At 39.7% G+C, this 18,503-nt stretch overlaps 1 protein-coding gene across 2 annotated transcripts in view; it reads left to right on the top strand.

Annotated features, from left to right (window-relative positions):
* Positions 1 to 5,430: 5,430 nt before the first annotated feature.
* The window catches only part of PIGM (phosphatidylinositol glycan anchor biosynthesis class M), a 40,069-nt gene continuing 26,996 nt past the window's right edge, over positions 5,431 to 18,503 (top strand). Inside the window, exon 1 of one of the 2 annotated variants that reach the window (XM_074262291.1) lies at positions 5,431 to 7,376. In XM_074262291.1, coding sequence (XP_074118392.1) covers positions 6,432 to 7,376 — 945 coding nt within the window. In that variant the 5' untranslated portion in view covers positions 5,431 to 6,431. Of the gene's footprint in view, positions 9,000 to 18,503 lie in introns of those variants that run through there. The other variant, XM_074262289.1, reaches the window with a different exon arrangement.

Here is an 18,503-nt window from a genome sequence, read left to right as displayed (position 1 = left end):
CCAAAAATTTCACTATAACAGGTTACCCCCAGTGATTGTCACTTTGGGACAAATTCAGTAAATAAAAATGTATTGAAATCTATTAGATACAAGACACTATACTAGGTACTTTGGGAATAGGGATAAGGGCCATCAAGATTATTTAGATGCAGCTTCTGCCCTCAATATCTTATTCTCTAGTAGGGAAGGACATAACACATTATGTAATAAGTGTTATGTGGATGATCCAGATTATAAATGGCATACAATTAGTGATATGACAAAGATCAACTACAATTCAGGAGGACTTGTGATGAGACCTGCTGCCAGAACGTCAGACTGAGACACAGCCAATGCAGGAATTTATTTCTTTTGACTATACATGCTTAAAACAGGGGTACTGATTTTCTTCCTTTATTAATTGAGGGGAAGTGGATAAAAATCAAAGAATGTGAATCTGAAAATAAAATAAAATTTCTTTAAAAATGTTTTTAAATCAAATAGTGGTATCATAGAAAGTATTAGCCTGGGAGTTAGGATAACTGATTTCCAGTTCCTGCTTTGCCCTTTTCATCTAGGCCCCCAAAAAGATTAGACATTTCAGATTGAAAGAAATGATATCTTTTTAAGAATGAGATTTAGAATATATAACATTGTCATGGCTTCGGGGAGATTATTTTGTCAAAAGCTAGAGAACTCTGGAACATCTAGATGGTAGTGAGTAGAGTGCAAAGCCTGCAGTCAGGAAGTCTCATTTTCCTGAGCTCGAATCTGGCCTCAGACCTTAATGTTTGACCCTGTCCAAATCACTTAACCTCATTTGCCTCAGTTTCCTCATCTGTTAAATGAGCTGGAGAAGATAATGGCAAGCTACCCTAGGAAACCCCAAGTGGGATCAAGAAAACTCAGACACTAAAACAACTGAACAACAACAATAATTTCCTGACTCCAACCTAGTGCTCTAACCACTGTAACTGCTCCAATAGGGCTCATGGAGAGTCAGAAACAAGTGAAGAAAGGTTAAAACACAGAGAACACTGGCTCCATATATTAGCTTAAGAGAAACTCCCAAGTCTGTGAGACTATGTAGATTTCTCTTTTTATTTACACTCCATACTAACTCAGCTTGGCAATTATTTTTGAATATATTTATATTCATATGCACACACATATACATATGTATGTATATGTGTACACTTCCATTTATACTTTTATGTTTCAAGATTCTTGATTTTGTTGATAATTCACTCTCTAAATCTGCAGATCCCAACTCCTCTTTAAGTTTTTTGGTTATTTTTGAGAGTTCTGGTATTAAAAAAAAAATCCATCACTTTGCTGCCAACCTGGTGATGAACCCCACAAAGTTGACAAGGCTGTTCTTTGAAACCAGATAGACACCTGTCACCTTCAAAGCCTTGCTTGCTCTACTGGCATAGCTTCCAAGAATCCAGGATCATCTCCACGACAAGAGGCATCTGAAAAAGACTTAACTGGCTGGGAAACACCGTGATCTGAGAAAGAGCTTTTCCAGGGTCTTGCATTGTCCTCTGGCCATATATGCTTAGCCCTGAACAATTGGTGGCAGTAGGGACCTTTGCCTTTTAAGCAAACCTTACAAAATACGCTCTTATGGTCGTATTTGGCACACTGGTGATAACTCAAATAGAAATGGAAGATTCACTGAACCATAATAAGGATCCCTGTGAGTCCACATATTAATTATATATTAATATTATTTATATTTTATTATATTTTTATTTAGCCAAGTACATCCTGATTATATTTTCATCTGGTTGTACACTCCAGAGGGCTGTGGGCAGTAGTGGACACTGTATATGGAATGGAGAAAGAAGGTAGAGGGAAGGAAAAGTAGAAAATGGGTGCTAGAATTGAGCACCAAAATACGTGTGGTGTTACATATGGCAGAAGCAGAATAGAATCACTGTGGTTTGAATCATATCACTAAAGTCAAGCTAAAGGCAGGCAGGAAATGCAGTGTTCCATTTGGACAGAGTGACCAGAGAAGGCTTAGACAGTAGGAAAAATATGACTACTGAAGCTAAAGACAAAGATTCCTTGCATAATTTTAGCTGAATGTGTTCTACAAGGGGGCCCAAGGCCCAGGGGTAGATAAACCAACTAAAAGAAGAGGCAGCTTTTGAGACATTTTGAAAGAATCAAAAGTCTTTGGTAACAAGTTGCTCACAGGAGCAAGGGATCACCAGATAATACACACACACACACACACACACACACACACACACACACACACACACACACACAAAGCTATGTACAGGACAAATAGAAAATAATTAAAAGAGGGAAGGCCTTGGAATTAAGAGTTTGGGGGAAGCTTCCTATGGCAAGTAGAATTTTACTTGGGACTTAAAACAAGTTAGGGAAGCCAATAGTCAGAGGGGGGGAGAGAGAGAGCATTCCAAGATCGTGAGACAGCCAGAAAAAATGTGTAGAAAGATAGAATGTCTTATGTGTGCAACACTCAGCAGACCACTTCACTGAGTAAAGTTTAAAAAGACTAGAAAAACAGGAGGGGACTAGAAAAGCTATGAAGAGCTTTGGATACCAAACAAACATTTTGTATTTAATCTTGGAAACAATAGGAAGCCACTGGACCTTATTAAGTGGGGGGGGGGGGGGGAGAGGGGAGTGGCTAACGGGTTTGACATAAGAAGACCTGGGTTAATTAAATACCAATTATTATGTATCAGCCATTCTGCAAGTTATGGACCTATAATGATTAAAAGAAAACGACAAAAAAGAAAAAAGAAAAAAAAAAAAGAAAGTCTGGAGCTCTCGCGGAGCTTAAATTAACTGTAAAGAACATGCACAAGGACAAATAATGTAAGGGGAATATGGTTGTTCCTTCCCTAGCTGAAACAATCTCAGCAAGCAATTTGTAGATAATACCATAAAGAGGATTTGATGGCTAACTCAATGACCTTTTGAAAATCTGAGCATCCTTTTCTGAATTAATCAGATAAAGCCACATGATTTTCAGGGCTGAAAATGAGCTACATGCCTGAGGGGGCTTTAAATAACTAAAAAAGTTGACTAGTTGAATGCAGACTAGATGTTACTTTTGCAGGAGATCCCCTACTTGGGGAAGACTCTCCAAACTATCCCATTCTATTGGATGAGGAGTTTAGCCTCAGAGCTGCTTGTCCAAAAGGATGAATCTTTAAATTTAATGCAATAGGAGAATTAGGTCAGGAGAATTCAATGCATAGAAGACGGAGCAGAGCCATAAACTTTGGACAGAAATAAATCCTGGCGGTGCACTGAAGCAGTTAGCAGGATTGTGTGGACTCCAGAAAACAGAAAAGAGAAGCATATATGGAGTGAAGACATTTGAGAGTTGATACGTGGAGAAAAGCAGATCCCGAAAGCACGTTTAAACCAGCAGACAATGCATCCAGGGGAGCTCTGTGAGGACTTCCAGGTCCTGCGGTTTTGAAGGTGTCCATTACTCCGGCCATATATTCAGTACCCATTTGGCACAGAACCAGTGTACTCTATTCATGTCCACTCTTTCACACACACACTGTGTGTACTTCTGGGAGATTATGTTCCTGAGGTAATGAAAATGTTTTGTAGCCACTGTTTATACTCTTCAGCCTTAGTAAATAAAAGTTTTTGTTCAAAGCCAACCATGTAATTGTTAATGAGAAGCACACCCCAACCAAGTGGTGACTTAAGATTTATGGTTTTAAAAATGGAAATTCACAGGATAATCCTAGAACTTGAAGTGGTAGATCTGTTTTGAGAGGGAATCAAACTCAAAATGAATGCAGTTAAATGAGTATCCCATGAGATGACTGAGAAATAAATGCAAAGTCATTTCAATGGGGAAAGAGGAGGTGCTAATATTTGAAAAATCATGAAAGGCTTCTTGTAGGAGACAACACTTGCACTGAACCTTGGAGGGAGTGGATTCCTGGAGTTGGAAGTATAGAGGGACAGCACAGAGGTCATACGTCTCTATGTGAAAAAACAAAACAAAACATGGAGGTAGGCAATGCAATATGCATGTAGGGGTATAGTAAGGTTCAAATGAAATAAGAGATGGAAAATGCTTCGCAAATCTCAGAGCACCTTACAAACACCATTTATTGTTTTATTGTTAGCTTACAGTCACCTGACTTCATTCCCTGAGTCTTTACTGCATTTTTCTTGAGATCAAGCGATATTTATAGAGCAATACAGCCATAAGATGGTAAATGTTTAACAACTGGGCTCCTGGGGGGGGTATGCACATATACTTTTACATTAATCTGAATTGTTACCCCATTTCCCCCATCCCTTTCTTAAATCTAGAAATCAACACAACAATAAATCAAAAACCGATTTGTAGCAACTCATAATTTTGAGGTATTGATGCTCAACTGAAAACTTAACGATGGGTTCTTGCAGGTTGGTTAGAGTTGGCTCCAGCCCCCCTCTGGAAGCATAGAAAACAGTAAAAGTAAACAGTGACAGTAAAAAAGTAGCAGTAAAACTTAACTGGTATGCAGAGTATGTAGAAGCAATCAAGGAAAATAGATTGGAAATCAGACTGTGACAGGTTTTTGTTGTGTGTGTGTGTGTGTGTGTGTGTGTGTGTGTGTGTGTGTGTGTGTGTGTGTGTGTTTAAACACCAAAAAAGGAGCTTGTATTTTATCTAGAAGCAATCGGGAGTTAATAGTAATAGGCAGTGTTTATATAGTGCTCATCTCACAGGATACTCATTTAATCTGCACATATTTATATGTACCAGGCACTATGTTAAGAGATTTACCCTGGGAGGTAGAGAGTATTATTATCCCCATTTTGCAGGTGAGGAAACTGAGGCAAACAAGTTCAGTGACTTCTGCAGAGGCCAGCTTAGAACTCCAGTTTCCTCATTTCCGCCACCTGGCTACCTGGCGCCACAGAAACTTCTAGAGCTCTGGAATGACATCACACACCGTGGGTTTTCTGAATAACCATATGATAGCTTTGTGGAGGATCCTTGGAAGAGGCTACAAATGTCAGATGGGGAGAATTTTGATGGCTGGTGAGGCTACAACTAGGAATCCCGGCAGTGGAGAATGCAGCCACTAAGAGATTGTAACGATGTGGGGTGGGACAGTAGCGGGGGTGTTTAACTTAGAAAAGAATAAGGGGAAGGAGAAGCGCAGTGTGGCGACTTGGCCCACAAGGACAGAACTAGGAACGTGAATAGAAGCAACAGGGAGGCCCATTGAGGCTCAAAGAAAAACTTTCTAACGAACCAAAGACGTTCCAATTTTTGTATCTATTTGAACCTTGAAGAACCAGGCAACAGTGCATGAATCCGCTACTCCTCCTGTTTCTAAAGGGAAGATCCGGCACAGAGAAAATGCTAGTACTAAGGGCTCGCCATTTTTTTTTTTTTTTAATGTACAAAAATAACGAGACTTTTTTCATAGCTAGTTAGCGGCGGTAGAAAGAACATTAGATCCTGAGCCAGAGAGCTGGATTCGAATTCTGTTTCTTCCACGTTCTACTTGCGGGACCCTGCCTGGCAATCACTCGAGCTTCAGTTCCCTTACCCGTTAAATAAAAGGATTGTTTTTTTCATTATTTCAGTATAGTTGGTTTTCTTTGTAATCCTCTTTGTTTTATTTTGTGCATTTAAAAACATTGTTAGGAGGCGGGGTCCGAGGAGGACGGTGGTCCCACTGGCAGCGGGAAATCTGCAGATGGCGATATTCTCCCACTTTGCGGATTGGGAAGATCGAGTGAGACACCTGCAGCAAGCCTTGTAAGCTTTAAACGCCACTTTAGAAATCCGTTATTTACGTTAAGCGAGGACCGAGGTTAGCCTCCGGGCCTGCCCCTGACGGCGCCAGCCTGGGGAATCGCACTCCTTTTGTGAAGTTCAGTAATTTTATAATTCTTTTTTCTTTATGATTCAGTTTAGAAGCCAATCTCGCAGGCCCCCTACTTGCGGGGCAAAGAGCGTCCCTTTTTAAAACCCCGACATTATCTGTACTCTTCGGTTTAGTTCTTCATCCTCTTTCAAAACCAGAGGCTCCCTCCACAACCGTCACGAGAAGGCGGTTCCGAGGGGGGCCTACCAGCGCGGGGAATTTTCGTTTTATCTCTCCCTGACCACGCCCAAACTCAGGCCACGCCCCTTCTCGTTTCTGAGTTCCGGAGAGAAGGCTTCCTACCTGTCTCCTTTGAAAGTGAACGCGGGACGCTCACGAGACAGGAAGTCTTACCCTTTCCTTGGAAAGAGAGCCGAGCTCGACCGCATATGAACCAATCAAAAGCGCGAGGCAGAACAGGAAGTAGGTGCTAGGGGCGGGACTATTTTCCCGGAAGTGGCTGCATTGGTTCTGCTCCGCGGCGTTATGTCGCGCGGATAAGTATGATGGTCGGGACGGGAGTGAGCGCCGGGGCCACGGTTCGGTGAGGGGCGGCCAAGGATGAAGACCTGGGGCGGGGCCGCTCGGCTGTTCGGCGTTGCCCTGGCGGCCCGCATCGCCTTGGTTTTCTACGGCCTCTACCAGGACCGTACCTTGGCGGTGAAGTTCACGGACATCGACTACCGGGTGTTCACGGACGCGGCGCGCTTGGTGACGGAGGGCCGCTCCCCCTATGGGAGAGCCACTTACCGCTACACGCCGCTGCTGGCCTGGCTCCTCACCCCGAACGTCGGCGTCTCGGAGCTCTTCGGCAAGTTCCTCTTCGTCAGCTGCGACCTGCTGGCCGGCTTTTTGATGCTGCGTCTCCTGCTGCTATCCGGCCTGAGCCCGCGCCGAGCCTGCGGCTCTTGCGCCTGGTGGCTGCTGAACCCGCTGCCCCTGGTGGTGTCCAGCCGGGGCAACGCCGAGTCGGTCCTGGCCGCCCTGGTGCTCACGGCCTTGTACCTCCTGCGGCGGAGGAAGGTGGCGGGGGCCGCGGTGCTCTACGGCCTGGCGGTGCACCTGAAAGTGTACCCGGTGACCTACAGCCTTCCCATAGCCCTGTATTTGCGGGCCGCGCCGGGCCAGGCGGCCGGCCCCCAGAAACGCCTCCCGGCGCGGCTGTGGGCGCTGGCCCGCGGGCTCTGCAGTGCCGACGTGGTGCTCTTTGGCGGGCTCGCCGGACTCACGTTTCTGGCCCTGGGCTTGGGGTTTTACTACAAATACGGCTGGGAGTTTGTGGAGCACACTTACTTGTATCACCTCACCAGGCGCGACATCCGACACAATTTTTCCCCGTACTTCTACATGCTCTATCTGACAGCGCAGAGCCAGTGGAGTTTTTCCCTGGGACTCGCGGCGTTTGCACCCCAGTTACTGCTGCTCGTGGTTGTCTCTTTGGCTTTTTACAGGGACCTTGCGTTCTGCTGTTTCCTCCACACGGCCATCTTCGTGAGCTTTAACAAGGTGTGCACCTCGCAGTATTTTCTGTGGTACCTCTGCTGGCTGCCCCTCGTGATGCCGCAGATGAGGATGTCCTGGAGGAGAGCCGGCCTCCTCCTGGGGCTGTGGTTCCTCGGGCAGGCTCTGTGGTTGACTCCGGCTTATTTCCTGGAGTTCCGAGGGAAAAACACTTTTTTGCTCGTTTGGTTAGCTGGCTTGTTATTTCTTTTTATTAACTGCTACATATTGGTTCAGATTATTTCTCATTATCAGCTGAGACCGTTGACCGAGAAAAGCAAATCCCAGTAATGGGTAATAATATAAGTTTCTGTGTTTTATGCCCATCATATGGGCCACCCAAGTGCTTTAAAAAGTGTTTTACTTTACACCCCCAAGGAAAAGAAAGGTACACAAAACTCGTGTAAGCTAGAAATCTCAAGTAGAATGTAGGGAAAAACGTGGAGGCCATTATGGCTTCTTGTGGATGCAATTCCTTTGAAGAACACTAGGAAAGGAAAGTTACATACTTGACTGCAGATGTCTCCCAAGTCTTAGTGCGATGTTAAACTTGAATAGATTATTAACCATTATACTGAGACTTGGAGTACATCCTATATTGTAAAGGAATAAGTGTGTTCTCAGTCGCCAAAGATAGTCCTTTTTAAAAAATTATTATTATAGCTTTTTATTAACAAAACATGCATGGGTAATTTCTCTCTTTTTTTTTCCCTGAGGCTAGGGTTAAGTGACTTGCCCAGGGTCACACAGCTAGGAAGTGTTAAGTGTCTGAGGTCACATTTGAACTCAGGTCCTCCTGAATTCTGGGCTGGTGCTCTATCCACTGCGCCACCTAGCTGCCCCCATGGGTAATTTCTCAACATTGACCCTCGAAAAAACTAATGTTCAACTTTTCCCCTCCTTCCCTCTCCCCCTCCCCTAGATGGCAGGTGAAGCCCCATACATATTGAAAAAGACATTCTTAGAAGAAAGAATAAGAATCACTTACTGCAAGATTCGAGCCAGCTGGATTTTGGATTTAGTAAACTCAGGGAGTTTCTCTTCTTACATTTTAACCTTCAAGTATTCTTGTTTATAAAACAGAATTAGTAATCACTAGCCCTACAGAGTTGTGATAACAAGTGCTAAATAAAACACTATTTGTTAGGCACAATACTTTTTTCTTTTAAATAAAATAGAATGGGAGTTTTCAGGGCATAAGTAATGAATAAAACAAATGTAAGTTGTTTATCTCAAACTTCTCTGTATGACTTGAAGCTGAACTGCTAAAACCTATTGGACACCTTCAAATGTGAGTCCCTTGAGAACTAGCACTGTTTTACCTTTTTGGGTGTGTCTTAGAACTTAGCATAGTTTTAAGTGCTTATTGAGTGTTTTTTCATTTGTTAAATCATGCCATTTCATTCCTTATTTGGTTTGGTTTGTCAAGTTCCATCGTTTCTGCACTTTAACACTGATGTTATTGACATGCAATTGATTTTCAATAAATAAAAATTATTGCATTTTTTAAATTGAAAGAAACATATTTTTGAGATACATCTTTATAAATTCAAATATACTTGTTATTCAGACTTGTGTTTCTGGAGCAGGGAAATGGTAAATAAACTATGTGCCTATAGCACATTTTTAGTTCTTGATTGTTAAAATTTTTTTTTTCTTTTAAAAGTTAATCTCTAAAGTGTTTATAGTTTGAGTGGTTAAAACAACTGCATAATTTTAAATGTTCTTTACAGATAACATGAGCACAAATCTCACGTCCTTCCTTTAGTTTATATGATTGAGATGAATAGACTGGCCAGTAGAGGACGGCCTTCTACAGAGAGTAGAAAAGTATTTCCTGAGTCCCTTTGTTAACCTTTTTATTGAGTGCCAGAAATTCATTTCCTCATTTAAATTATCTTACAAATAGTTAAGAGTTCCAAGTCAGTGAATTAAAAACCCATTGAAGCCATAGTATAGATAAATTTTTGCTCTAATAGTAAGAGCTCAGGAGGTCACATAATTCAGCACTAAGCCGTGAACTTGGTGTAACAGGCAGGCGGATTCATTTCCTTGAATGTAATCAGGCTATATATGAACATACCTAAAAGTCTAGGCTCTCTAATTACCATGCCCTTTGCATAATAGAAGCCATACTTTTTTATAATGTTAGTTTTTAAAATGCCTTGTAGCATTCCTAAGAAGTTTTTAAAGCTCATTTCATCCACAAAAGGATTTTCAACCTTTCTACCCATAAAATTATTCTGTCAGTCTGCCAAATAGTCGTAAATCTCATGTATTACATTATTATGATACATCTATTCACAGTCAGCATGAAGAATCTAAAGGCAGAACCCACATGGAGTCAGATTTTCATAATAATAATTCTTCCCCTAAATTCGAGAGACTTTGGACCCAGCCTAATTTACTTAGGCTTTTAAGCAACTAATTTGAATGTATAATATTATGGATGAAAACATCACTAAGCATTTACTTTTCATGGTTTCATTGGTTCCTTTGAGGCTGAGGATTAGGAGATTACTGGCAAACTGAAAGCTAATAAAGTGAGTGTACCTGAGTGTCATTTTTTAGAAATGATACGTGTGTGCCTTGCATATACCAAATGCAGTAAATATTTGTTAAATTGGATAAATATCCATGATTTCAAATTGAAGTTCAAAATCACAATAGTTGATCCTTGGAAGAACTTTGGAATGAGACGTTACTAGAAGTTTGTAGTATCATGATGCCATTAAAATTCACAAAATCCTGGGATTTGGTGCTGCCATGGATCTTTGAAACCTCCAGTCAAACCCTCTTATTTTATAGATGATGGAAAAGACCTAGAGAGAAAGTGGCAGAGCTGAAAGTATGGATAATAGGTACAAGTGTAATATAAGCTTCCAAGGTGACATGCATCTGTAAAAGCAAATTTCAGTCTGTCTTAGAAAGGTCATCGTACTTAAGGATGATAATGTTTCCCATACCTAGTAATCATGTTTAGTACTGGCCGCCACATTTTAAGAACTTTAAAGCTGGAAAACATTGAGAAGAGGGCAGTCAAGATAATGGATGGATGCCATGTAATAAAGGCCCAATTGAAGGAACTGTAAATGTTTCTTGGAGAATTTTTGGGAAGAGGAAATAAATGATTGTCTTCATATGTCTGAAGGTTGTCATGGGAAATAGGAATGATAAATATGTTGAAGACTTCTGAATTAGGCAGTTATTAGCTTGAAAAAGCAGCAGAATGACTTCAATTTGAAAGGTTATTTTTAATTGAAAACATGACTTTGTTTTAACAGAATGCAACGTCTTGATTATCAGCAAGGATATAAATCAAAGAAGTTAAGGGTGCTGCATCTTTGAACTCCCTTGTGTTTTGCTAGTTTTTTTTCCCTCTCTGTTAATGGTGGTAAATAGCTTTTGTTTTCTTTGGAATCTATAAAACCATCTCAGAATCTCACAGAAGAAAGCCTAGTGTCTGTCTAAAGTCTGGCCTCTGACTTTCTTAATTGTAGACTAAAGTCATATTTCATTCTTGAGTTCATTCACTTTGTTAAAAGATTTATATTGTTAGAAGAATTATGTTAAATATATTGTTTATATTATATATGTAAATGTGTTATTATTTATATTAAGATTTATATTCTCTTTGGTTCCAGCGGTAGAAAACCTTGAGAAAGGCTTGCTGTAAATGGTTTAAACTGGAACTTGAAGGAAACCAGGGGCGTCATAGATGAAGGAGAACCTTCTAGGCATGGGGGACAGCCAGAGAAAATGGTGGTGACGGAGTACAGTGTAAGAAGACTGGAAAGGTAGAAGAGGGTTCAGATATAAAGGGCTTAGAACTCCAGACAGGGAGTTGTGATAAAGAGCCATTGACATTTATTGAATGGGAAAGGTAGGATGGTGATATGGTTAGACCTGGGCTTTAGGAAAATCACTTTGCTAGCTGAATAGGGATAGAATTGAGGCAGGCAGATCCATCAGTAAGCACTTGCAATATTGAAACCTGTCTTATGAAGAATTTTGAAATTGTTTACATTCTCAGATAATTTAAATATGGAAAAGAAAGATTTGTCTTTTTCATATCTCAACTCACTTTTCATTTTTAATAGCAGCTTGTAAATATCTTTACTTTTTAGATGGTATTCCTTTGAGAGAGGACTGTCTGCATTCCTTAATGCCAGTTCTGTAGATGTACTATATTATTACTGATATTAGCCTTCATATTTGATAGGTTAATAAAATCAAAAGATGTGTTAAATAATCAAAATTATATTTTAAAAATTGGTTTATCCTATAGAGAAAAACTTCAAAAAGTTCCAACATTTCCTTTCTCTAGAAAATTCCTAGGAAATTAATAAATCATCCCTCCAGTAGATCTCTGTCAATGTAAAAAAGTACCATAATAAATCCCAGATGAACTCCAGATGTGGCTCTTACCAAACCCTTCTTCAGGCTTTTTATTTCCATAGGCTGGGTGGGCCTTGCTTGCTGACCCCTCATTTTATGGTTCCTCAGAGGGTTATTTACTCTCAGATTTCCCAGGACTAACCATTTCTGCATATAGCTCATGAGTCACCAGTGTACAAAATATACAAAATTAGTCTCAATGACACCATTGATTTTGAAACATGAAACATTTATTAAATGATCAGATAAAAAGAATAACCGAAACATTTATCCAAAAGACAATAAAAAATGATCAAGCCATAATAGTCTACCTAGAACCTGAGTTTCTATCACCTAAGCATGAAGTGTGTATGGAAGGGGGAGAAAATAAGGGTAGATAGAATGAATATAAGCATATAAGTATACAGAAATCTAGCAATGAGGCATGAGAAGAAAATTCCATGTGCTTGGAATAACCCATGACTTTGGACTATTAGACTGAAGGCTTGATGTTGGTGATCCTTTTTAGGGAACAAATGGATAAAGTCACTTCTCTGCCACTATCAGGCCAATGAAGGTATGTGTATGCATGTTTCAAGCAAAAGCATTATATTCTTTCAGTGACATAGTAGCCTGTCTTTTCAAATATGCTCTTTTGGTTGGGCACTGAAGAAGTGTTAATCTTTTTCAGTGACAAATAGACCCCCTTAAACTATAGAACTGCAAAGCTCTTTACATTTGCTCTCCGGGCCTCTGAGGAATTGTTCATTCTCAAGTCTGAAATGGAAGTAAGGAGGCAATGCAGTGGACCTTGTGATGTGTTTTCCTTCTCTCAGCCTGTAGATGGTGCTAGAGGTCAACAAGCCCAGCCACATTTATTCCTTACTGGAGCATCATCTATCTCTCCCTCCGTTCCCCCTCTCCCCCCATCTTTCTCTCTCTTCTTTCTTGTCTCTCTTTTTTTCTCTGAGTTTGCATAGCGTCTTTCATTATAAATCCTTCAGAATACTCTTGACCCATTGTATTGCTGAGAATTGCAGTCAGTCACCAGTCAGCTCTCTTCAGACAGTGACTGTGTCTTGTTCCTCTGATCATTCATTGGCTTTCTTATTTTCTTATTTTGGGATTTCTAATGACCTAAATAAAGCATGACCTTCTCATGAATAGTAATCTAGCTCTAACTCAAGTTGATAAGTCCCAAATTCACAGTTGAATCATATATTAAAAAGTAAATAATACATGATTTTTTCATAGTCTCAACACAAATTTGAATTATAGTTTCTTTGCTATATTTCAAAACTAGAAAAATTGTCTTATGCAAATTAAATGATGGACTATAATGCCCTGTAACCATTTTCCCTTCAGTCACTATTTATGTCTTTAAGCTGCTTTCAAACAGGTCCTTTCAGTACAGTTATCTGAGGGGTGGTTTTCTCTCCTGTCCTTAGAGCTGTCTCAAGCTGCTTTTGTCATAGGAATGTTTCCTCTTTTTTTGCCGCTTTCATCAAATTAAATGTCCACCTTTAAATGGGGAAGCACTCTAAATAAAATCCCCCCCCCCCCCCCGGTAACAATGAAGGACTAGCATCATGGACGGGAGGGCTTGCCAAGCTCTTTCATGGCAACTTATCCAACTTTGGTGTCCACTTGTCTCCCAACTCTCACTTGTGCCTCCAAGAAGCTGTAGCACACACTTAGCCACACTACTGTAAAAATGTCTTAGCACACTGGCCAAACCAGGTTCAGGGTAACTGAGGAGGCTCCAATCTGTCAGTGCAGCAGGGGGAGTGGGAGGCAGACCTCCCTCAAGCGTGTGAAGACATCCTTTAATGGAATGAACAGATGAGAACAATTTGTTCCAGTGGCCACGAAGGCAGCTGAAGCAGGCACTGTGGAGAATTTAGAGCTTGATCAGATGTCGAAAATGCCAGTCATCCACTGCATCCCAGGCCATCACCAGTCATCCTGACTTTTGTCTTGCCACTAGACTTCAATGACTGCAAGAGAGTGAGCCTGGCAACTCTAAGCAACTCTGCCTCCCCTCAATTCATATGTAAGATATCACTCTGGATTCAAAGATAATGGATGAACAACTCACCCCAAAATAGCTGGAGCCAGCCTTCCTCTCTTCTTCCTTCCTTCCTTTCCTCTCTCCTTCCCTCCTTTCATCCCTCTTTTTGTCCCTTCCTCCTTTGCTTTTTTCCTTCCTTTCTTCCTAATGAAGTCTTCTTCCCTCTTTCCATCCTATCTCTTGTCCCTTCCTCCATTCCACCTTTTTTCCTCCTTTCTTTCCTCCATTCCTCTTTCTGCTCTTTTTTCCCTTCCTCTCTTCCTCACTTCCTGTGCCTTAATCCAAGACACACTACTTCATTTCTCATCATCTTCCATAGGTTTCTTAAAATTTAGAGTTCCAATTTAACTCTCCAGTTCATTATTGGACTGGAAGATGACATTTAAAGCAACAACAATTTAACTAAATTTACTATGCATGGGTTCATGTTGAAAAATTCCAGTGATTGGCTGAATTCAGATTTTAGACAAACTAGATTTGGAGGAAATTTGTTTGCAAACTTATCATAGGACCTACCAATGTTGAAATTTTAAAATCACATAAAGTTTGTGATTTGAAGTTAATTCCTAAAATGATCATTATCATTCTCTGATCTTTTTTGTGTATGTGAGGCAATTAGGATTAAAAGACTTGCCCAGCATCACACAGCTGGTGTCAAATGCCTGAGCTCAGTTTTGAACTCAGGTCCTCCTGATCAACTATGTGCCAGCTTGCTACCCTGTTAATCTAATTTCCTGTAAGATTGAAAATTTTCTTGATACTTTTTCGTAATTGTTTAATCCCTCTTCCTAAACTACTAGCTCCCTACATTCAGTTAATCAATAAACATTTATTAAATGCTTCCTATATGCTAGTCATTGTACTTGGCACTTGGGATATCAAAGCAAAAGTGAAAGTGTCTGCCCACAAGCTTAAATTCTACTCAGGGAAATAACATGTTCATGTTGTTCACTTCTCTTCCAACTTCCAACTTCACTTCCAACTCTTTGTGATTGCATTTAGGGTTTTCTTGGTAAAGATACTGGAGTAGTGTTTCACGTCCTTCTCAAGCTCATTTAACAGATGAGGAAACTGAGGCAATCATGGTTAAGGAATTGTCCAGAATTCTAACATCTAGAATCAAATGCTAGGACGCATCTGAGGCCAAATTCCTGACTACAGGCCTAGCACTCTATCCACCATGACACCTAGCTGCAAATCATCCTATTGTCACATCTTTGTTTGGTTTTTTTAATCAACCATATTACTTTGCTTGTGTTTGCATTTATATCTGAGATAATTTGTTTTTTTTTTTTTTTTTATAGCTGAAGGTAAGATTCTATTTCATTTTCCTAGCATCTATGTTTTTCTTTAACTGAAGTACTTCCTTTTTCAGCATGGCAAATGTAGCTTCTGAAAATGCCATTTTTCTGCATAATCCTATATGAGAGGGACAGGAGCAATCATAAAAAGGGTTACTCATAGCTGTTCTGTTAGGGGAGTATGTAAAGAGCATGACATAATGCGTGACAAGTCTAATCTCAAAGAAGAAGCTTTTTCAGACAAGCTCTATATGGCAAAGAGAAACCACTTTGGTCAGATATTGTTTAATCAGGATTTGAGTGGCAAGGGAGAAAAAATCCAAGATCTAACTTGAAGCTGAAAAATGGCTTGGAACCAAAATAAAAAGGCAATTTTATTTGTTTTTTTGGGTGACCAAAGATCCTGAAATAATTGACAAATAACATGTTAGAGAAAGGTTCAGGTTAAACACACTGTCTAGGAAGAACAGAATGAACTCAGACCTAAATTGTAAATGAGGTTTTGTTTAATTCATCTAATATAGCTTGTCTATATAGGGGAAACTCCTAGTTACAGGATAGGTAACTACATCAGATTGTTTTGTAGAGTGTCAAGAGCTCTTACTGAGTTCTAATCTGATCTCAGGCACTTACTTGCCTACGATCATACAAGCTAGTAAGTTAACCCTGGTTTCCCTCAAATTTTCTTATCTGAAAATGAGCAGGAGAAGAAAATGGCAAACTAATCCAGTATCTTTGCAAAAAAAAAATCCCCAAATGAAGTCATGAAAGATCAAATATAACTAAAATGTGACTGAATATTCTACATAGACATAACAGACTTTGCTGTGAGTATATGTACATGAGTTGACAACCACATTAATCCTTTATCTTTTTTATTCCTGCTATCAGTTCTAATTTCCATATTAATTGTCTTTTCAGATTCTAAGTCAGTCTGTTCTGATATTCATAAATAAAATATATAATATCTCTTATTAATTAATCAGTTTGCTGTGAACCCCTACCCCAGTTTATAGATAAAACAGAGAAATCTGTTCCCAAAAGCTTTTGTTCTTCTCTCAAATTTTCTTGATCTCATATATATATATAAAATCTATATTCATAGATCTCAATAACATTCACGCTATTGCTCGTATAATTTAATACAGAAGAAAAGAATACAGATAAATATTTTTTGTACTGGCAGTAAGTAATGTTCACAGTCAGAGTCACCTTTGTGCTCTTAAAGAGCAGGTGAAGTAGAATAGAATATTCTTGTGCACACATTGACTGAATCCTCTTCAATTCATTAAATAGAGGTCACCTAGAATTGTAATTCACATTTTTCAGAAATTATTTTCAAAATATCTCTTCACAAAATAAGAATTAAATGCATTTCTCTCACAATGTTTCTTCAGATTCATTCACAAGATAATAGCTAACTCTTTCTAAGATTAAGAAGCAGTTTTATCTTTCACAAGAATAACTGCTATACTGTCTCTTAATCTTTCTCAGAGATGACAGTTTTAACTCTCGGTTGTTTTCCTTAAGAAACTACAGTTGACATTTCATTATTTCCTAAGTCTTCCATGTTTAAATGTATTTCTCATATTTGTCATTCCTTATGAGAAAATACTACCTTTTATTCATGCACTAAATGTATTATTTGGGGTGTAGGGTATGTTCAGGGAAGACTAGTACCCCGGTGTGACTATTGCTAAGTCCTTTTCAAGGGCTGTTTTCTGCCTTTGGTGTACAACTGATCCACCTAACCAATGGATCTAAGAAGCTGTAGCATGCACAGAGGCCACATTCTGGTAAACCATTTTGGTAGATGGACTAAACTAGGTTGAGGATAACCAAGGGGTCTCAAGCCTATTGATTAGTTTACTCCAAGCATGTGGTGACTTTCCCTGGTGGAATGATTGGATGAAAACAATTTGTTCCAGTGACTAAAAAGGTGCTGTGGAGTACTTTTGGTTAGACATCAAGGATGCTAAACTTATTCACTGCATGTTGAGCCATCATCATTTGTCTTGACTCTGTACTTCTGCTGAACAGTGATGACTATGCAAGAATGAGTCTGCATTTTGTGCAGTCATCTGCAAACCAAAAAAATCATTCACCAACACTCCCTCCACTTTAGTCTTGGCTTGTAGTCTTTTCAATGGAAGAATTTACCATCAGTATTATTGATCTGTAAGAAATGAGCTTCAGGATGATTTCAGAGAGGCCTGGAGAAATTTACATGAACTGATGCTGAGTGAAGTGAGCAGAATCAGGAGAACATTGTTTTATTATGTTTTTCCCTTTTTAACCTGCTTTTTTTGTTCAGCATGATAATTGCAAAAATATTTATAGAAAAATTACACATGTTTAACATATATTGAATTACTTGCTGTCTAGGGGAGGAGTGGGAGAAAGGGAGGTAGAAAAAAATTTAGAATACAAAGTTTGGTAATGGTGAATGTTGAAAACTATGCATATATTTTAATAATATAATAATAGTAATAAATTCAAAACAATTTTTAAAATTTGCTATCAATAAAATTAACATATAGCTATTATAAATAATGTGAATTAGTATTACTTTTTATAGTTGAGGAATCAGCAGCAGAGATCAAGTAATTTGCTTAGAGTCACATAACTAAGAAGTGTGTCTGAAGCTGGGCTTGAATTTAGGTCTTCTCACTACTTCATTTAGCTACCTCTTAAAAAAACAACAACACCTTCTTCATGATGTGGTCCCACATCACTCCTCAGGTACTTCATTTTACAAATCTCCAGCACACTTACCATGTAATAACACATATTTAAGTTTGTTTGGTGTGTGTGTGTGTGTGTGTGTGTGTGTGTGTGTGTGTGTTGGGCCATTCTCCTATAGAATGATAAATAGGGCAGGGAACCTGTTTTTTTAAAAATTTATTTCCCTCTGGGACTATCACAGTACTTTGCACATAATAAGAGCTTCAGACATGTTTGTTGATAAATGTTGAATTTCCCTGAGCAGAATGGGAAGAGCTCAGGGTGCTAAGCTGTGGCCTGGATCTCTTTTTTCCCTCATGGGCACCAGTTAAACACTGACACCTTCTTGCCTCTAGTCCTATCTTGCCCTCTAGGGATGGGTGCCCCTTCCTGCCCACCTCCAGTTTTTTTCCTCTCTGGGCTTGTTATCAGGTCCCTCTGTTTTTCACCCCAATCTGTTAGCACTTTGAAGGGATGGGGAGGAAGGGGATGTGATGCTGGGCAGACCACAGGGGACCTTCAGGATGACAATCAGTTAACAAGCATTTATTAAGTGCCTATTACTGGCCACTGGACAAAGATAATTCTGGAGGGGAAAGTGAGCCCGCCCTTACTTAAATCCAATTCACTTGCACTGTCATGGTATCCCCTCCGTGATGT

This window comes from Sminthopsis crassicaudata, chromosome 4, assembly GCF_048593235.1.
Source record: "Sminthopsis crassicaudata isolate SCR6 chromosome 4, ASM4859323v1, whole genome shotgun sequence".
NCBI classification, from domain to species: Eukaryota; Metazoa; Chordata; class Mammalia; order Dasyuromorphia; family Dasyuridae; genus Sminthopsis; species Sminthopsis crassicaudata.
The sequence above is the reverse complement of the archived record's forward strand: the minus strand, read 5'-3'. Positions and strand labels throughout refer to the sequence as shown.